Raw genomic sequence first — 20,799 nt, 5'->3', positions numbered from 1 at the left:
AAGAGGGTTGGGTGAGATCTTGTTTGTAAGTACACAGCACAAGATCTGGCACAAAGCAATCATTAAATACAGGGTAGTTAGTACTGATGGTGATGGTGACAACGTAATTTTCATGGGGCTGGCGGCAGTGGAGGTGTGAGCAGGGGTAGATTATAGACTCTGGAGGCTACCATGAAGAAAGAGGTATCTGATTTGCAAAAACTAGCACACGTTATTGAAAATCTATGGAAAGAAAAATATCTTCAAGCAGTAACACAGGAAGCCAAGTCTAGGATCTGAGAATAGTCAGTTGGTGCTGCAGTTCAATGGGCTGCAACTATCAAACAAAAACAACAGGAGGTTTCTGGAAATGCTTCAGGGAAGGTTTGTGGGTGTATTTACGCCTCTGGCTTAGGATGTTCACATCAGGTTTCATGAAGTGCTCTCCAGCATTCACTAAAAATGCTAAGAAATCTGCAAATGTGACATGTTCGCCTAATTAGGATCAAGTATAAAATGAAGCCCAGCCAAGAGGAGAGTTTTTGCAAGATGATGGCATTGTTGGCACCTTTCCTGAGCCTAAAAGAAAACTAAGTAAACACGTTTGCACTCCCACCACCCTCCCGCTATGAAATTTGCCCACAGAGAGATTTACAATATGTTGTGAAGACCTAAACTGCCTTTTTTAGATCTAATGGGCAATTTGAAGGCAGGGGGAAAATTAGCATTAGAAATTTAAAAGAAGGTGTCCATCAACTTCAGCAAAGTAAATAGACACAATGTGGGTTTTTGAGCAAAGCCGTATCAAACACTCAGCTTCCTGAGAGACACTGGAAATCATTTCGTCATTAAGAAAATGCTTCACTTTTGAGAACCCATAATGGGAATCAGTATCCTTATAATTGCTCCTTGCTGTTCTTTGAGTTGAAAGCTGAGCCTTGTGCCAACACATTCCTAAGCTTGACAGCTGTGCTTACCACCTGGTCAAAGGGGTGAGTTGTTCTCAGGCTCTGGGCGCATTTAGTTACAAGTCAGCTTGTTACACGTGAGGGATTGGAAGCCAGTGGATTCAACTTACCCAGGTTTTACACAGAATTTATATTGATTTTTTTCAAGGTTACAGGGTAAAAACATAATAGGGGGTGGTGTCTACTGCTAAAAGACTTCCCCTCAATCTCTCTCTTTGTATCTAAAATTCTAGGTTCCAAAAGGTATCTATTGATTCATGTGAAAGTCTTGACCACTGCCAGGATGATATGGGTAGTCTACTCACAATCTGCCCTTTGGGCCAGCAGTTATTATGGTATACACATGCCCTTCATTAACTGTTCCACTTTGCACGCTACATCAGAAACAGTCTAATGGTGTCTTGAGGGAAATGAAACCAGAAGGTGGGTTTTCACTTGTGAGAGTGGGAGATAGTAATTTGATAACATTATGAATTATGTTTCTCTCTGGTTTTTCCACATAGAAATAATAAAATAATAATTTGCAAACACAAAAATAACTATATTTCAATTCTAAATGTACTTGGGGTCCCCTTTACATTTTTATCATACAAAGAGGAATGCATAGAATATATCTATCAAGAGATGAACACATTCAGGGCAGTTTTTCATTCTTCTTCTTAATGTAATAGTGAAACTTACAACTGATAGTATTTAAGGGTAGAAAATAGTTATTTGCCTTAGTGATACCTTATAAAATAGATACCCTGCACTGCTATAAGATCTGTTCAAGGCTTACCTTGTACAATAATTGCAATGCCTCTTAAGTATTCAATTATATCTTCCTTTAACCCATTAATTTTACATTAGAAAAATGCTGCCCATGTAACATGTAAGTCTTATCAAATATCATGAATGTAAACCAAGTCTAAAGAATCGATACTATAAAAGATTCATCCTGAAAGTTTAAGTAGAAAATTTCCTATGGAACAATATCCAATTGTATATTCTCTATGACGTGCAAACTGGGTATTTCAATTACACATTCTCTATGATGTGAAAATTCAACTTCTATGCATTCATCTTATATATTAGTGTATTCAACAGACTTTCCTGAGATGATGGAAATGTTCTATTTGTTTCCACTGTCCAGTACGGCAGCCACTTGTTACATGTGGCTATTGAGCACATGAAAATATGCCTTTTATAAATGGAGAAATAAATTTTTAGTTTTACTTAAGTTTAATTTACCTTTAATTTTACATACCATATAAAATAGCATAGCTATATATATTATGCAAAAATATATGTTTATATACACATATATACATTCATATACATAAAATCATGGTTGTATTCGATGATACAGCCTCAATCATATACAAATTATAACACTTAAAATAGCAACACAGCAGAAATAATTTATGGTCTAAAATAGGCAACTGGTTACAGAAATTATGGTTCATTTAAATGTAGATACTACGGAGGAACTGCAAATTACATTCTAAAGAATATTTCAGAAAATAAGATATATGTGATAATGCTCTTAAATTTTTAAAATGAGGTTAAATATTGCATATGCAGTTAAATATTAATATGTGTATTAAAAAAGATGAGTTCCAGTTTATGACAGCATATTTACCTTTCCTGCCCTACTCCAATCTTACAGGAATAACTCTAAAAGGAAGAAACAGTAATAAATCCATACTAGCATGACAAAATGGGAAAGTATGCCATCATTCAGCCAAAAATATTGAAAAATTTAGAAAAGTTAGAATGTAAATGAGGTTATGTAGATTCAAAAATTAAAAAGAAAAACCTCAACCTAAAAAAGGATTTGGATGAAGCAGGGCTAAGGAGAGAGCCAATCTTCCCACTAAAGTCCAGAGCAGTGACTTTCAAGCTATGGTCCCTGCACCAGCAGTATCTGTATGGCCTGGGAATTTGTTAGAAATGCACATTCTCAGACCTCACCCAGGCCCACTGAGTCAGAAAGCCTGGAGATGGTTTTAATAAGCCCTCCAGGAGATTCTCCTGCCCATTCACATGTGAGAATCACGCTCCAGAACAGTCATTCCCAATGCTGGTTGTTCACTGCAGTCACCTGAAGAACTTCTAAAATTGCTAATTTAATAGGCCTGTGGTGTGGCCTCATCATTTGAATTAAAAAAAAAAAAAATCCCCAGTGATTTTATAATATGCAGCAAGGTTGAGAACGTATGCCCTAGAGAATTTCCAAACTCAGTCAGCAAGTTCAATGTGAGAGTGTGTCCATGGATCTGGCAGACTGGTTTTCTTTCTCTCCTACAACTGTTTGTGGTGATTTCACCCAAGATTACAATGTAAGAAAGCCCCTTAAACAAAGTACGGGCTGCCTGGTTCCTAATTTAGATATTGGACTGAAGAGAATCAGGACAGAGTTTCAGATAGCTCTGGGCACTTCTACAAATAGAGGGGAAAAAAGGAATCCCAGTTCCTCCTAGGAGTGAGAGTGAAATAATCTGAAGTGCAGGAGGCCCAGATGAAAGTCGTGGTTATTTGTGAAAGGTCCCAGTACACTCTCTCAAAGACGGAGACTGGTGAGCATGGCCAGATGTCCTCCTGTACCACCCTCTTCAGCAAAGAGGCTGACTACGGAAACCATCATGTAAAAGTGCTGAGGAAATGCATATAGGTTTTAAAAACCCATATGAGAGACTTGATCTGGTCAAATTAGTCTTTTATTTACAAACATGAACTGAATTCCAAGATTAGCAGACATATGAAGAAAATCATCAGCATGAAAAAAGAAAGACCAAGATAAGCCAACATACATCATCAGAGAAAGAAAGAGGAACAGAGCAGAAAACTTGTAAAATAACTTAAATTTTGATGTTTAAAACCAAAAGGACATTCCATGAGAACAAGCGAGTATGGAAAATAAGTAGCCACATCATAAAGAAGAGTTCTTAGAAACTGAAGACGTGACTGCCAAAACAAAATATTTACCAATAATAATATCTTTAGAATAAAATAAATATTAGCAATCTGGAAGATAAGAATTAAAAATTTCAGTTCAGATCCATGGCACATTTATGCAGGAGACCAACGATCTATTTAGTGCAAACCTCAGAGGGAGAAAACAGAGACATTAAAAGAGGACATTAAACAAATAAGATTTCTCTTTACCAGGGGAAAGAACACTTTAGATGGAAAGGGTTTCCTTATTATTTTTAATATTCAATATTAAAACATACCCTTTATACTCAAGTCACTAGTTTACTTTCTAATAATTGAAAATTGAAAAGGCAGAGTCTTCGAGTCCAGATATACGTCAAGGTCAGAAATATCCACAGGAAATGCCAGAGGTTCAACATGCATATCCAAGCACTTGTCTATGGTCATGGGGGATCAATTGTTAAACCAAGATCACATTCCAACAAAGTATCTTCACACAGCGAGAATGGAATATAAATTCTTCACTTCCACAACACTGGACACAATTCAAGAAAATATCAAAATAGAACAGTGATGCAAATTAAATTTGTATGCAGTGACACCATGGAGCATTTACAGTGCTCTTTGCTTTTTTCTCAATAAATAATTATAATGAAGCCTCACTGGAGTTTTACAGAAGTATTTTTCTAATTTAAAATAACTCAAGGATCACCTAAAATATTTATTAGTTTCATTATGTGACACCTCCACTTTCCACCCTCCTTTCACACACATACATGCACAGACACATGCACACATACCTTCTCTTCTGTTGAGCCTTAAGAAGATCAAAATATTCAAGAAGGTTTAGATTATTCAGAAAGACAGAAAAATATTAGGGTTTTAGCCTTATTCCTCATAGGCACAAGTGTGAGATATATTCCTATGAGGAAAATCTGAGAGAAGTAAGATTGCTAGCGAAACAACAACAGACCAACAGCAAAACACATAGGTTGTTCTACTTTAAATTTTAGCAGGGATGTGATTTTCATCTTTTCCTAAATAGCATTGCTCTCAGAGGTATATGCATATGGGATCTGCATCCTCACATAAACCAGGGCCTGCCTAGTTGTCCTTTAACTGAAGTCCTATATATTTTTGCGTGTGCCAAGTAACCCCTAACCTACAGCTACTTAGAGACAATGTAATCCCATCGCTTGCTCAGTGAAAGAATTCCTTTACTCCCAGAAAATGACTTTACAGAATACGGCAGCCCATCTGATTTTTCACCAGCTGTAACTGCTATAAACTTTTCTTTTTTTAACTTTCAGCTGAAAATTGCCTTTTGGCATCTTTTACCATTAGTTAATTTTGTCTTTAGGGTACACAGAGTCTACTCTCTTTCCTTAAGAGGAAATTCTGCATTTATTTGAAAATACCTATCCTGTTCAACCACTGCCATCCTTCCTAGCCTAAGTGTTCCTTCCTCAGCGTAAATGTTCCCTCCATCACTCCAGTTCCTTCTACTGGCTTTCCAGACTCCATAGTTTATATATCATTCATATTTTGGTTGTTCTGCTTGCTAAATATCCCTCTTAAAATGTAACTCTAACTGAGCACAGTATTCCAGCAGTAATTTGATAATGATAATGATGATGCTATAATGATAACAACTGCTACTTATAGAAATATCAGTACCAAGCATTGCACAAAGATCTCTATATTGATTATCTTATTACCTTTAAGGGTCACAATATTGTACAAATGAGAAACTGCAGCTCGAAGAAGCTAAGTGACCTGTTTAGTTAGCTTGCGGAAACCATACTAGACAAGTCTATCTCTATTCAAACAATACCCTCTTATTGACTATACCACGTTTCCAAAGAGCCCCACCTGCTCACTACTTCCTCTGTTACAGATGTTTTGAGACTACTGTTATACTCTAAGGTGCTATCAGTGTTTACCCGGGGATGGAGAAACATAATGCACTTTTCATTTTTTAAGTTATTAAAAATACTGTATTTATGTTTACTGAAATATTAGTGATTATATAGCATAACCCAATACAGAATATATTAGCTCATTGCTATAGTAAATTTGGATGCAATATCTCAAAAGCTTCAATGTATCAATCTATACTGACCTATTTGACAAGGATGATTTAGAATAAAATTGTTGAATAAAGAAAACACAGCCTTTATTCCATCAATGAGCCAACAACATGTTGTCTTTATATAGTATACAAATTAGAAATCAGTAACACAACAGGCACATTTCTGTCTTCTGCCTTCCTAAAGCATGGTGCATACTCTAAGAAGAAGAGATGCTTACACCAAAACATTCTCACACACTCACAAGTACCTTTTGCTATATCAATCAAACAGGCTTTAGATGACCACCAGGTTTGATTGTCTTCTTTGGCCAATTGAAATGTTAATAAAACCATGAAGGGATTATATTTATAAATGAACTGTTCTTTCACTTAATCCAAATCCAGAGGTCAAAATGTTTTTAAATATGCGTCTTTGGATTTTGAAGCTAGCTATTAATTCTTTCCCTACAGTCAAAATAAAACAAATTAATAATTAATTTGCATCTTATACTGTAGGCACAGCTGGCTGAAACATTCTATGAGGAAGTAGACAGCACTACAGAAAATGAGACTTACTTGGAATGTCAAAGCAAGGGCCAGAATAAAATCTACGAAGGTTTAGAAGGGTGATGCTGGGCTCTGGGTCTCCTCGGCTAGACTTACTAATCTCATAATTAGTGCAATCCATGGCAGTATGGGACTTTTAAAATATAACAACCAAAGCTGGGATTATTATAGTAATAGTAATTATTAATTACTGAAGTTGCTATTTATTAGATGTCTACCATGGACCAAAGCAATGTGTTAGATTCTTTGTCTAAAATACTTCATGTGAGCTTCATAACAATCTCCTATGTTAGGTATTATTATTTCCATTTTACCCCTGAAGAAAGAGGGTCCACTAAGTGAGTGACTTTGGCAGCGACTTAATCAGCGACTCTGAGAGGCCAGCAACAATTGGTTTCTGATGCTGTCACAAAGTGTGTAGGACTTTTTTCTTTATCTAAATCTTAAAAGGAGACGCCTGACGGGCTGTTTCAGTAAACACTTTGTGCATCCCTGTGAAGGTGCCTGTGAAAGAGCTGCTGAGGAAGTTTTATGTCTTCTAGTTCTTCATAGATCCCACTATGGCTGAGATTGACTGAAAATCCACATTCCTGAAAATGAGAACACTAAACGTCTTCTCTGTGACACTGACGCTCACTCAGAGATAAGATGAGACAAAAACACATAACGAATGAATAAAACATTGTCCTTTGGATTTTTAGTAATTTGAGCAGTTTATCAATGGGTTTAGTTTAGAGAATTCCTTATTCCTTTTCAGACAAGCAGTTCACATGTCCTAAGTGGAAAACCTGGAACCAGAGTGAAGACTACATAAGGCAGCTTTTCTCCTGAGGGAGGGAAGAGGGGAGCATAATGAGGCCATGTACTTGACATTGGTATTGTGTAGCTGAGCTGGCACAGAACACAGCTGAGTATTCCCCTGACTATTCCCATTTCAAAGCTATATAATACTTCTACCACCTCCTTTTCACTATTTTTTATATCTGGATGGGACATATTAAGTGGCCTCGTGGTGTAATGAGTTTCAATGTCCTCCTGACAATGTGATTAAAACGTATTTTTCTTTAAAGAGAGAAATCTTTGATTTGTACTAACAGTTCTGAATTATACTTGGCAGCATCAGATTCCAAAAGCGTCGGCACACCTGGGGAGACTCACTATTTCTGTACTAGAACTCATTCCTAAACAGCAAGTGCATTCAAAAGAACTTTATGTAGCCTTGGGCATAACATTGTTGCTGTTTGGTGCTTTTTGGGTGACATTTCCCTAGAAAAAGAGGCAGTATTCCAGTGTCCCTTTCCCAACCTGTACTGAAAGTTTCAGAGAGAGACAGAAACATAATGCATGCTATGTAGACAAAATATAGTAGAGTTGCCTCTGACCACACAGGTAACAGGAACATGTAGCTAAAAGGTGGCTTTAGGAGACAGAATTAGAAATGTCTAGGAATGGATTTCTCCTTTCAATTTTAGCAGTTAAGTTTCATGGCCTTCATAGTGATAAATATTATCAAGACCCATCCAATTCTACAAATCTCATGAATTCTATGAAACATCCCCCATCCCTCTGTATTTAAGAAAAGTCATGAACTTGGTGTGGTCCATATTAACCTTTTAGAGCCCTCAGTACTTTATTTCAAGGCTTGCTTTAAACAGCCTTTTTTAAAGATGTATAGAACTAAGTACTTCATCTTGGCAGCAATTTTTAGTAATGCAATTTTATATTCATGCATGTATTGACTTAAATTAGACATTGAGTATCCTTAACCCAAAAATCTGAAACATGAAAGGCTCCAAAATCTAAATCAATTTGAGTGCTGGCATGACATTCAAATAAAATGCTCACTGGAGCACTTCAGATTTTGGATTAGGGAGGCTCAACTGCTAAGTATGTAATATACTACTTACAAATATATTGCAAATATTCTAAAATCTGAAACAATCTGAAATTCAAAATATTTCTGGTCTAAAGCATGTCAGATTTGGGATACACAACCTATATATCTATCTCCCTCACCTTAATAAAGGAGGCCAGGGATATTGTATATTGCTATTCACTATTAGATCTTTAGAGCTTATTACGATACCTGGTAAATGGTTAGCGTTAAATATATAACGTTTAAATAAAATAAATAGCGTTTAAATAAAAATTTGATGAACAAATACCTTCCTGAGTGAAAGAATGAATGAACGATTAGGTCAATCCTAATGTCCCCTGACTCCAAGCTGCCAAGAGTCAGGTTATGTTATCCTCTCCTGAACTGATCCAATATACTGACTGTTGATATGCTGACAAGGTATTAATAATTTAGTAATGCCACAGTTAGATTAATTTTCATTTGCCAGAGGGAGGGAGGAAAAGAGGAAAGCAGAGAAAGAAGGGAGGGGAAAACAGAGGGAAGGAGGAGGGAGAAGGACAGAGAGAAGGACAAAAAGAGAGATGAGGGGAGAGATGGGATGGGCAAGATGAGAGAGGAAGAAGGATGTGAGAAAGAGAAAGAGAATGAATGAATGCCCAGAGAACTAGTAGTTTAAGGAATGGGATCCTAAATTCATTTCAATACGTTTAGTTAGTAAACAACCTGTTTACAACAATAAAGCCTGGATATCATGTATATTATTAATATAACACCATATCTAATTCTCTGTAGCAATGATTTGCTAACAGTCTAAATATGAATAAGCCCAAATTTTCCATGAGGCCAGGTTATTTCCTACTTTTTAGATTAAGCGGTTTTAGAATAAGGGTCTGTTAATCTGGTCTCTCCAAAATCAGTGTCTTTTCTAAGTAAGTCAGCTATCTTTCAAATCAGCACAGAGCCACTGTACCACTAAGTGGCTGAAGGATCTTAGACAAATCACCTTACCTCCTTGATTTTGACTCCCTGTGGTTGTAAAGACAGAAATATTAATATCAGCCTTCTTTAACAAGGTGATTGTGAAATGAAGTGAGATATGTAAAGCCTAAAGAATTATCATGGTAATTTTTAAATATTCGAGTCAAAATTATAATTTAATAACAGAAAACTCTTAGGTGTTGCCTGCATCCTTAGGCATCCATTCTTTAAAATAAAGAGGCCTTGTTTACTTATCTGAGAGATTTGTAGAAGGCTCAGATGAAATAATATCCACGAAAGTCCTTCGCCTACCTAAACTATGATTATTTGATATCCCAGAATAATTTTCCCACAAAAAAAATGCTCTTATGCTCTCTCTGACAGCACATATACCAAAATTGGAACAAAACATGCTTTCACCACAGAAATTCATGAGTGGTACACAGCAACGTGCTTATTTCAGCATATTCTTACATCAACAATGTGAAATTACAAAAGAATTTGAACTTTGTAGAACATTATTATGCTTTCTAAATTGTAGCCATAAGTTTAGAAAATGCCACATGCAAGGCTATCCTAAAAATATTTACATAAAGTTAATCATTGCAATCCTATGGACCAATTTCATTAACTAGCTCTGTAAGGCAAAAATATAATTTGAAAATAATGATGATTTGAAATACAAGTATGCAATCAGTTTCTTCAAAAATACATGTAATTTAATTACCCTGGAAGCTATCTTTTAAATTGAGCAAAAATATCCACAATGTGTCATAAATGCCTTATTTCTGCTCAGAGCAATGATTTAGTCATGCTACTTGCCAGAGCTAAAACTCCTCACAAAGGCTAAGAGTACTCTCACAGCAGTCCGGTTACTCATTATTTAGAATTCTGGATATAAAATTGTCAGCTTCCAATCATTTAGTGGGATAAAGATTTCATGAGATAAAGTATGAAAACATTGCAAAGAAGTGACAGAGACTTAAAATGTTCTTCTACCTCAAACCACCACCCTGTGTGACCTCCAAAATGGAGATGCGTTATGAAATCACCATTTTAGCCCACCCAATAGGGCAGCTGACTGAATCATCAATGTGGAAGCTAAAATCATGGCCTAGAAAAGCAAGCACATTGCAAAACAGGTCAGCACAGTAAACAGAATTCACACACACACACACACACACACACTCACAATCTTGCTCATCAGATGGCCTTCAGCAAAAAATATACTTTAGAGACTGAAAATAGTCCCTTGAAATAACAACAGAAAACATTCTATAAAACCTTACTCTATGAATGTTTTAACTAATCTGAAAGACCACATTTATTTTGCAATTACAAAGATAGAAAGTTTATGAGAGACAAAGACAGGACAACTTGTGACACTCTGCCACCTCCACCTATTTTCCAAAGCCTGTTGTAACTGTTTGCACCAATTCCATATTTTAAATGCCTGAAATAGCCCTTGGTCCCCTTCCCAGCTGTTAGCATATTCCTTTTATTGTCAGATTATTTCGTCCCTAAATATCTCTCCCGAAGATTTAGGGATGAGACTAAGAGGGTGGCAGCATAACTGAGAAAAGATGCTGTCAATGCCTCCCTCAACCAAATTTAGTGAGCTGGCAGAACCTAGCCCTAGCTCAGGGCCTGTGGTCTGGACATGAGCCAGCACCGGAGTCCTCTGCATAAGAACATTAAAGCAGAGTCCAGTCTAGCTGGATTCTCAGAACGACTTACAGCTCTCAATTTCCAAGGTGCAGTTTTGTTCATCCAGTGGGTACCTCCTTAGGTCCATCATGCAGGCAGCTGTGGTTGTGATTCTAGAAGATAAATAGCAATGATGAGTGTTGTTAGCAGGTCTAAGGCTGGAGCTGGAAATTTAAATCTAAGTATCAAAGAAGAGACTGTGACTTAGCCTTAGTATTAATGAAAATGACTGATGCAACCTTAATAACCATATTCCTTTATGAATCTCACACTGATTCAGAAGAAAGAGACTGGACTAAATCCGTATTTCCCAAAGTATGGTTCATTATCTACTTGTATCAAAATAATCGGAGAGAGTTTCTTCAAAAGGCACTTCTCCTGCCCCCAGAGTGTGTTGGGGAGAGGTGGAGTGGTGCCAAAACTCTATTTTACAAGCATCACTGCTGACTGAAAATGTGGGCAAAGAATATTCCCATTTCTCTCACATTTATTTTCTCCTCCTTTCCTCAAGATCAGAAAAATGTGATCTATGAATCTTAGTTTTGGTCCATCATTTTTCACCCTTCTATACATAGCATAGTATTTTGCCAGTGCTTTAACATAACATACAATCAGCCTTTTATCTATACCTGATTTCCATCCTGAGTAATCTGATGTTTTCATGATCCCCTAGACAGTATACTCCTATGGGAAGGCAGAGTTATTTATTTAGAACACTTAGTACCTTTATTATTTTATCAGGAAAAAACAAATCCGTTCCTTCGTCTTTATATTTCTGTCATTATTTTTTACTAATCTTTCTGTTGACCTTCTAGAAGCCAAAAAATATATACATTAGAGTTTTATATATTGTTTTATATATTATTATATACAAATATATATAACTATATATAATTATATATATATATATATATAAGTCTAAAAGAGTTATCAAGGTATGTTTTCTGATTAATGAGGCATCATAGGATCATGAAAGAACACAAGTTTTAAAACATACCAAATATAGGTATGAGTTCCATTTTTTAGTAAAAACTCCAACAGAGTAATTGGCACATAGTAGACCTTTTGAAAATTTTGTATCTGCTGAGGGAAACTAAAAGTAGAAATTAATGTTGAATTTGATCAACTTTAGCTTACTCTAGTGTAAGGGGTACAATACTATGTGTTGGGAACAGAGAAGAAAGATATAGCTCCAGCTTGGGAGAAATGATCTATAGCTAGACATTTTTATTTAAAAAGTCTTGGACAAAATCTAAACCAGTAACCCAGGTGGACTGAGCCGATGGAATTCCTGAGTCAGGTGTGAGAGTCTCACTCCTCAGGTGCAGAATGGAAATATGTGATTAACTCGAAGTAAATCATTCTCGGCTCTTTAGTTTGATTTCTGTTTCATTAAGGTTTGTGCTCCGTTAATTTCGTAAGTCTCCTAGAGCTGATGTTTATCCCAATTCCTTAATTTCTTTCACCAAGTCCTGTTGGCTCTGCTGCATCGATTCCTTACCATCCCCACTGCCTCCCCTCTGAGTTTACATCCTCAATACCTTACATCCAAGGCCCTGCACGAGCTTGGTCTCCCAGTCTCTCTATTCACTGCTCCACTATGCATTATCCACACAACCGTCAGATCTTTTAAAAACGTAAATTAGATCTTTCCACTCCTCTGCTTAACATTTTCAATGGCTCTTCCAAGATAGCCAGAGTCTTGGCTATGGCCTGTTGTATCTGGAATACTCTGGTCCTTTCCTTCCTTCCCAGTATCATCTGACTCCATGTCCTCAGTCAATATCATTCGGCCTTCTTACTTGCTCTCTCTGCCTAGAACATGTGTCTCCCTGATCTTTACAGAGTCCTCACTCCTGATCCTTCAGCTGAAAATAATCTTTTCTGAGAGTTCGTTTCCAAGCAGCCCACCCAAAGTGGTTGATTTAACTAACGCTCCATCTTATCTTTCTGTTTGTTTCCTTCAAGCAATCACCAAAATCTGAAATTATTTTGCTTATTTATGGCTTGTTTTTAGAGACAGGTTCTTGCTCTGTTGTCCAGGCTGGAATGCAGTGGCACAATCTCAGCTCACTGTGGTCTCAACCTCCCGGTCTCAAACAATCCTCCAGCATCCTCCCAGGGTGCTGGGTGCTGGGATTACAGGCATGAGCCACTGCACCCAGCCTTATTTATGTTTTGTAAGAACCTGTCTTCTAATAAAGTTTAGGCTGCTTAAGGGCACAGACTTTGTTCTATTTGCTGTTAAGGAACTCAATAAGTATCTGATGGATGAATAAATACATGAATTTATAAAGATGCCAGGAGTTGGTTTTGCTCATTATAAGTCTTTCTATTAATATTTGGAGGATTATTTTATTACATTATTTCTCTTTTTTTAGTTTAAAATTAGAATGTGTCTAGAATGTTGTAGAGGTTCTTTTTATATTTTAACAATAGATACATTTTAATTCATTTAAGATTACAAAAATAGTACCAGAGTTTATCTTATCAACCTGATTGTTTATGTTTTCAATGGGATTTACCAAATTCTTATATTCTATAAATTCTATTAAAAGTTATATTTGCATTTTATTGTTCACTCACGGTTAAAAAATTGCAATTTATTTTGGCTCTGTGACACTCGGCTAAATTTCTCACTGGTCCACTGCTGTTTTTTGTTTTTTAGTTTGGTATTACATGTACATTCATTCTGAATTGCCAATAACATACAGAGATCTTTACCATACAGAACAGACATTTTCAACAGAAATAAAATTAGGTACATGATGGGCATATTAAACACCAATGCTATTTATGTAAAATGGCAGAAATAATCCTGTCTTGAGAAACTAGAGAAAATTAACCTCATCTGATAGAATGAATACAAAAGATATGAAAGTTACAAGAGCATATATACAGTTACAACAAAGAGAGACAGCCAAGTTTAGAAGGCTTGATTGCGTTAATGAGTGAAGTTTGCAATTGCTACTATAGATTGTGGCTTACACTTTCTGCTGATACATGTTCATGGCAACTAGCATCCATGAACTGGTGCTGGAAACATCAAGAAAAATATATTGGCTAATACTATTGCAAGAGCAATGAGTTCTACTCATGGTTTAAAAATAAATTAGAAGAAAGTGTTTTCCTCACAAACACATTCCTATTTAGTCCAGCATTTTACTGTTGGTTTAATGGTATAATACACTTCATAAAGCTAAAAGACATTTATAATGTCTTCTAGTCAATATTTACAAAGCATTTGTAAGTGTCTTCTGTTGCATTAGAACAGAAACTTTGCAGCCAAAATAGTCCATTTGGAGTCCTGATCACGTAGTCGATGATGAGTAACAGACAAGTCATTTGTATTCTCTGACACTTAGTTGCTTCATCCTGAAAATTTCAATGAAAACTTGCCACCCTACTTTGCTGTGATATAACAAAAGTAGGAATATTTTTAACTCATAAAATGTTCTGCAACTTTTGTTATAGTTATTACTACCTGCTAACGTGTAGATAATGATAACTCATTTTACTAGAAGTTATTTGGCAGTATGAGCACACATTTATATACATAAAGACATGTAGAATACCCACACACTTACATTATAAGCAAGGCAGAGATATCAAGATGGATGTAAATAGCTTCCCAATACATAAATTTGCAAAATAAATAATTACTCCCTACATATATATGGAATTCTATGAAACAAAATACAGATGTACAAGAAGCTTGCATCTTTCCACGTGTGTTATGAGATCAGGAGCCACATCTGTTCTGTCATACTTATATCTCAAGCCCTTTGATAAGTACCTGGCACATGCCACCAACCCCAAATAAAAAATATTAATTATAATAATAATAATAAAATCAATATAACAATAAATAAAACAAAGGGAGGGATCAATAAACATAAGCATTCCAAAACTAAAGATTTTGATGCAATTCTCTATATTTAGTAAGTGCCTTATTTAACTCATGTAAAAACTCTCAAATATATTTGGAAGTTAAAATATAGAAGAAGCTATCCTGGAATTAATCTATTCCAAAAAGCTCGGGAATAAGCATCTAAATCTGTTCTTTGGGACTTTTTGATTTATAACAGAGCTGTTTCTACAGGAAGAAGTCAATACAATAAACACAGTTAATGAGCTTTTCATGAACATGTCTTTCTGAGTGATGACAAACACCCTTAGTGGATCTTAAATAACTCAACAACACTACTAGGAGTCTTTGAAGTGAGGCTAGTACACCATTATGCAGGTATCCTGATTAATTTTTAAGACCATTGTGAAACAATTCTGTCTTCAATCAAAGGAAAGAGTCAATGATGCCTAAGAATGTGTCTTATTTACCCGCAGTAAATTGTCTATAGTTAAAAGTGGAAAAGGTTCTTCCATGGGGTAAGTTCTATTGTATGATGAAGACCACCCTTGGGAAATGCTAATATTCTGACTGGACTAAGAGATGTTTGGATAAACTCTTTACTACTTAGCCAATGGAAAATATTATCCAAAAATTACTTGTGCCATAAAATATTAACATAGAGCAAGAAAACAAATACATAGCACAGCCTAAACAGTCACTCAAGGCATCTATAAAATCAAGAAGTACGACTAAGCCAGTATTTTGTATCAAAGCCATAGTAAATATTTTACAAAATCAAGAAATACAACTAAGCAAGTATTTTGTACCAAAGCCATAGTAAATATTTTATAGTGTCATTACCTGAGATTTATTGATGCTACCATAGTATTCCAAGTTTTTTGTTTGTTTGTTTGTTTTGTTTTGTTTTTAGTTTTGACAGAGTTTCGCTCTTTCGCCCAGGCTGGAGTGAAGTGGTGCGATCTCGGCTCACAGCAACCTCCACCCCCAGGTTCAAGCGATTCTCCTGCCTCATCCTCCCGAGTAGCTAGGATTATAGGCAACTGCCATCACACCCAGCTAATTTTTGTACTTTGAGTAGAGACGGAGTTTTGCTATGTTGGCCAGCCTGGTCTTGAACTCCTGACCTCAGGTGATCCACCCGCCTCGGCCTCCCAAAGTGCTAGGATTACAGGCATGATCCACCGTACCTGGTCCCAAGGTTCATTTTTGTTTTGTTTTGAGACAGGGTCTCACTCTGTCACCCAGGTTGGAGTGCAGTGGCATGATCTCAGCTCACTGTAACCTCCACTTCCCCAGGCTCAAGCAATCCTTCCACTTGAGTCTTCTAAGTAGCTGGAACTATAGGTGTGCACCACCATACTTGGCTAACTTTTTAAATTTTTTGTAGAGACAAGGTCTCACTATATTGTCCAGGCAGGTCTTGAATTCCTATGCTCAACCAATCTCCTCTCATCTCGGCCTCCCCAAGTGTTGAGATTGCAGGAATAAGCCACCATGCCCAGCCAGCATTCCAAATTCAGATATGACATCTGGATCCAAGTTTGAATATGACCAAAGATAGCTTTTAAGTAATAACAAATGCCTTTGCCAGCCAATAAGAAAACCTCAGAATCATAATCAAGGTGATGTAACTTGGGCCTTTCAGTAGCCTCCTTAAGAGGGGCTTCAGGACTAGAATATATGGTCAAACATGTGAGACTCTTGTTAGGATTTTAACCAGAAATTAAAAGAAAGTGACTTTGGACTTCTACCTTATTTGATTTCTTTATATAAGCAACCATCCAATTATTCCACAAGAAAAAATACATCTTTGTATGTTTAAAAAAATTAGATGCCTTAACCCTAACTATATTCAAAACATATTGTTGTAATACACAGCATGCTTTTACTTTGTTCAAAATGTGTATTTATATAAAAGCACAATTTATTCTAATGACAAAGAATAAAGAAATTCTCCAGCATTAGTGGGCATCAATTACTAGAGAAAAATTAACATGTTAAAAATGCCAATTATATATATATATTTTTGCAAACTACAAAGCAAACTAATATAAAAACTTCAGCTAGTGGGGGAAAAGATCTAATTGCTGAATTTAAGCCTTAGAGTATGAACTAAACTTCTGAAAATTCTAAAGAGCTCACCTGAGTCTTTTCCTCCAATGTTACTTTAAAAAATTTTTACTTTCAAATTCTTCAAGAAGACTTGAGGTTATTCTGTGTCTCACAACCATCTTAGTTAGATAATGGAATTAATATCTTACTTATATTTCCTTTATAATATGCTCTTATTTTTGCAGAATAGATAAAACATTGCTTCTAGGAGTTAGGTGAATTTCACTTTGTCACTCTCACTAATAACTAACAAATTAATTGATCACTTACTAGGTTCCAGACACTATCTAGTGTCACTGACATATATCATCTCATTTAATGTGAGTTAAGTCCTATTGTTATTCCCATTTTATACATGAGAAAATTGAGGCACAGAAAAGTAAAGTGATTTTCCCCAACAGTCACACAGTGAGTGGTAGAGCTGGAATATGAATTTTGGATGTTTGACTCCAGAGACCACATTTTTAACTAGAATGTGGTAACTAACTTCCTAGTTGACCTTGTTAAAGTCATTTAGCTTCTCTGGAGGATTGATGAATTTCTTATATACCAAATGAGCTTAGAAATTCTGTAATCCCATGAAAATACATTACATGTTCTGTGACCTTGTATATTTTGTAATTTTGTTTTACCCACACATTCAAATGCTGCATTTCACAGCTGTTCATTCTGTTTTAGTCAATTATGTAGATTAGCCCACCCCAGACAAGCAAATACAGGCCTCTCCCCAAGGAGTCCCACTTAATATTTCTCCCTGATTGAAGGTCTCCCTCAGCATTCCTCGCCATTCTATCCTCTTGATTTACCTCCACAGAGGCCTTCTGCTTAGATTAAAATCTCCTAGACTCATGCATAACTGTTGTTAAAAGCTCTTTAAAAGTCCTCATATAGAGTCACATGCACTACTATGCTCAACTTTGTAATCACCAAAAAAAGTAAGATTGCTAGCAATCATGTTCCCATTTGATAAATCATGCATTTCAGATTAGAGCTATTTGTACTCTTCTGCAGCTGTTTGGCCTTCTGTGACTCTTTCATTTTCTGGAATCTTATCCTCTGCAAAGAAACTGTGACCATGAAAGGGCTACACAGGTTTCTGCCACAAATGCAGGCATTATTATGAAGACATTCCCTTAAATAGCATGCTGCGGAATCAAAGCAACACTATGCAACAAAAAACTCATTTTTGTGAGCATATAAATACTACTCAAATGAAAATATTAATAGATATAGCTATATCAACCTCAGCCATTATTCTTCTTCTGTTGCTAGTTCTTTGATGACCAAACTTTCTCATATTACATTCCTGGCGGTCTCATCTATAGGTACTTTGTTTATCTCAGAGGTGAGAACATACTATCTTCTCAGTTGTGTCCTAGAGGAAGTCTGCATCCCTGAAAAAGAATAATCATTCTCTTTGTTAAATTGTAACCACTGAAATCTGGACTCCTGTCTCCCACCATATACAAAAATTAACTCAAGATAGATTAAATAGTTAAATATGAGACTCAAAGCTATAAAAATCCCAGAAGTAAACGTAAGAAAAACTCTTCTTGACCCTCGATCTAGGCAAATAATTTATGACTAAGACTTCAAAAGCAAATGCAACATAAACAAAAATAGACAAACAGGACTTAATTAAACCAAAGGGCAAGACAACCTACAGAATGGGAGAAAACGTTTGCAAACTAGGTATCTGACAAAGACTACTATCCAGAATCTACAAGGAATTCAAACAATGGAACAAGTGAGAAAACAACATCATTAAAAAGTGGGCAAAAGACATTCGCAGACATTTCTGGCCAAGTGCTGTGGCTAATACCTATAATCTCAGTGCTTTGGGATGCCGAGGAGGACAGATCGCTTGAGCCCAGGAGTTCAAGACCAGCGGGGGAAGCATGGCAACATCCTGTCTCTACAAAAAATACAAAAATTAGCTGGGCATGGTGGCACACGCCTGTGGTCCCAGCTACTTGGAAGGGTGAGATGGGAAGATCGTCTGAGCCTTGGAGGTCAAGACTGCAAAGAGCCTTGGTTGAGACACTGCACTCTAGCCTGAGTGACAGAGCGAGACCGTGTCAAAAACAAACAAACTAACAAAGTAACAAACAAAAACGATAGTTCTCAAAATAAGCCATACAAGTTGTCCACAAACATATGAAAAAAATGTTCAATATCACTAATCATCAGAGAAATGCATGTCAAAACCATAATAAGATACCATCTCACCCCAGTCGGAATGACTATTATGAAAAAGTAAAAATTAGCAGATGTTGGCAAGGATATGGTGAAAAGGGAACACTTACACACTGTTGGTGGGAATGAAAATTAGTATAACCTTTATGAAAAACAGTATGGAGATTTCTCAAAGAACTAAAAATAGAGCTACCATCCAACCAAGGAATCCAACTACTGGGTCTCTAACCAAAGGAAAACAAACTGCTATGCCAAAAAGATAACTGCTCTTATACGTTTATCTCAGCACTATTCACAATAGCAAAGTCATGGAACCAACCTACGTGTCCATCCACAAATGACTGGACAAGGAAAATGTGGTATATATACACTGTAGAATTCTATGCATCAATGAAAAAGAATGAAATCTTGTCTTTGCAGCAACACGGACGGTGCTGGAGGCCATTATTCTAAGTGAAACTAACTCAGAAACAGAAAGGCATGTTCGTCACTTGCAAGTGGGAGCTAAACAATGTGTACACATGTACTTACAAAGGAAAACAACACACACTGGGGACTGCAAAAGGCAGGGAGGTAGGAGGGCAGTGAGGGTTGACAAATTACCTACAAGGTTCAGTGTTCACTATTTGAGTAGTGAACATTACCCTAGAAGCCCAAGCCTCACCATTGTGCAATATATCCGCATAACAAAACTGACCATGTAACCTCTGAATCTATAAAAACAAAAACAAATAAAAATTTTTAAAGATCATGATAATATAGTTGAACCAGAGTCTCTTACAGACTAGAAAGCCACTCTCTACTTCAAAAGTGATTAATTTTTTCTCAATTTAAAACAAATGCCTCAATATGCCAGATACTTTTTATTGCATTCATTAAAATAGTTCTCTAATATTTTATTTTGATTTGTGACACATTGGAGTCATACCATTTCAGAACAAGTTTATCAGTTTTATCCCAGTCTTTTAATTCTTTTACCAAATGCAAAAAAAAAAAAAATAATAATGTGGCTTGAAGATGCTGATGTACAGCTAGCCAGTGACAGACCAAATTACAGCCTCAGCTGGGTCTCTTTTCACTTATTCCAAATATTACTTTAAAAGGTGAACTACACATGTTGGGTGTCTTCCCTTCCTTTTCAGTTCCACAATCTACCTTTAACCACCAAGTGTGTGTCCCTAAAGAGTAGACAGTTTGGACTTGTGAAACTGGCTCCCTGGGCTTCAGGGCAGATGTGGCCAATGGGGAGCAGAGCAGGAGTCTGGGGTTGGAGGAGAGGAAGACCAGGGAAATTGTCTCCCTCTGCAAAATGTGTGGCCAGATTCCCCTGTCTTGCTTCTGTAAAACCTGTGGCCAGGTTCCCTTGTCTGTTCCCTCCTTTTCCTCTTCAGAACTGGAAGAGCTGGTGGCAACCTGGGGATTCTATCTCTGGGAGGGAGGGAGTGCTGCTCTTCTCTTTGTAAATAGTCTTTTCACTGCAGTCTCCTCAAATTACCCCACTTTCAGTGTGCCATCTGCTGCCTGTCAGGTCTCTGACTGATAGAATACATTGTAGAAGTGTATTTAAAATCTGAGG

The 20,799-nt window shown here is 36.5% G+C and overlaps 1 protein-coding gene across 4 annotated transcripts in view; it reads right to left on the bottom strand.

The window, feature by feature from the left end:
- Nucleotides 1-20,799, bottom strand: part of GABRB2 (gamma-aminobutyric acid type A receptor beta2 subunit) — a 258,289-nt gene that overhangs the window by 107,847 nt on the left and 129,643 nt on the right. For all 4 annotated transcript variants that reach the window (XM_030927330.1, XM_030927329.1, XM_010388905.1 and 1 more), the window contains one exon: nucleotides 11,075-11,157. In XM_030927330.1, coding sequence (XP_030783190.1) covers nucleotides 11,075-11,157 — 83 coding nt within the window. The remainder of the gene's footprint in view (nucleotides 1-11,074; nucleotides 11,158-20,799) is intronic.

Source organism: Rhinopithecus roxellana, chromosome 3 (assembly GCF_007565055.1).
Source record: "Rhinopithecus roxellana isolate Shanxi Qingling chromosome 3, ASM756505v1, whole genome shotgun sequence".
In the NCBI taxonomy this organism is placed as follows: Eukaryota; Metazoa; Chordata; class Mammalia; order Primates; family Cercopithecidae; genus Rhinopithecus; species Rhinopithecus roxellana.
This window is presented reverse-complemented; position numbering and strand designations above follow the sequence as displayed.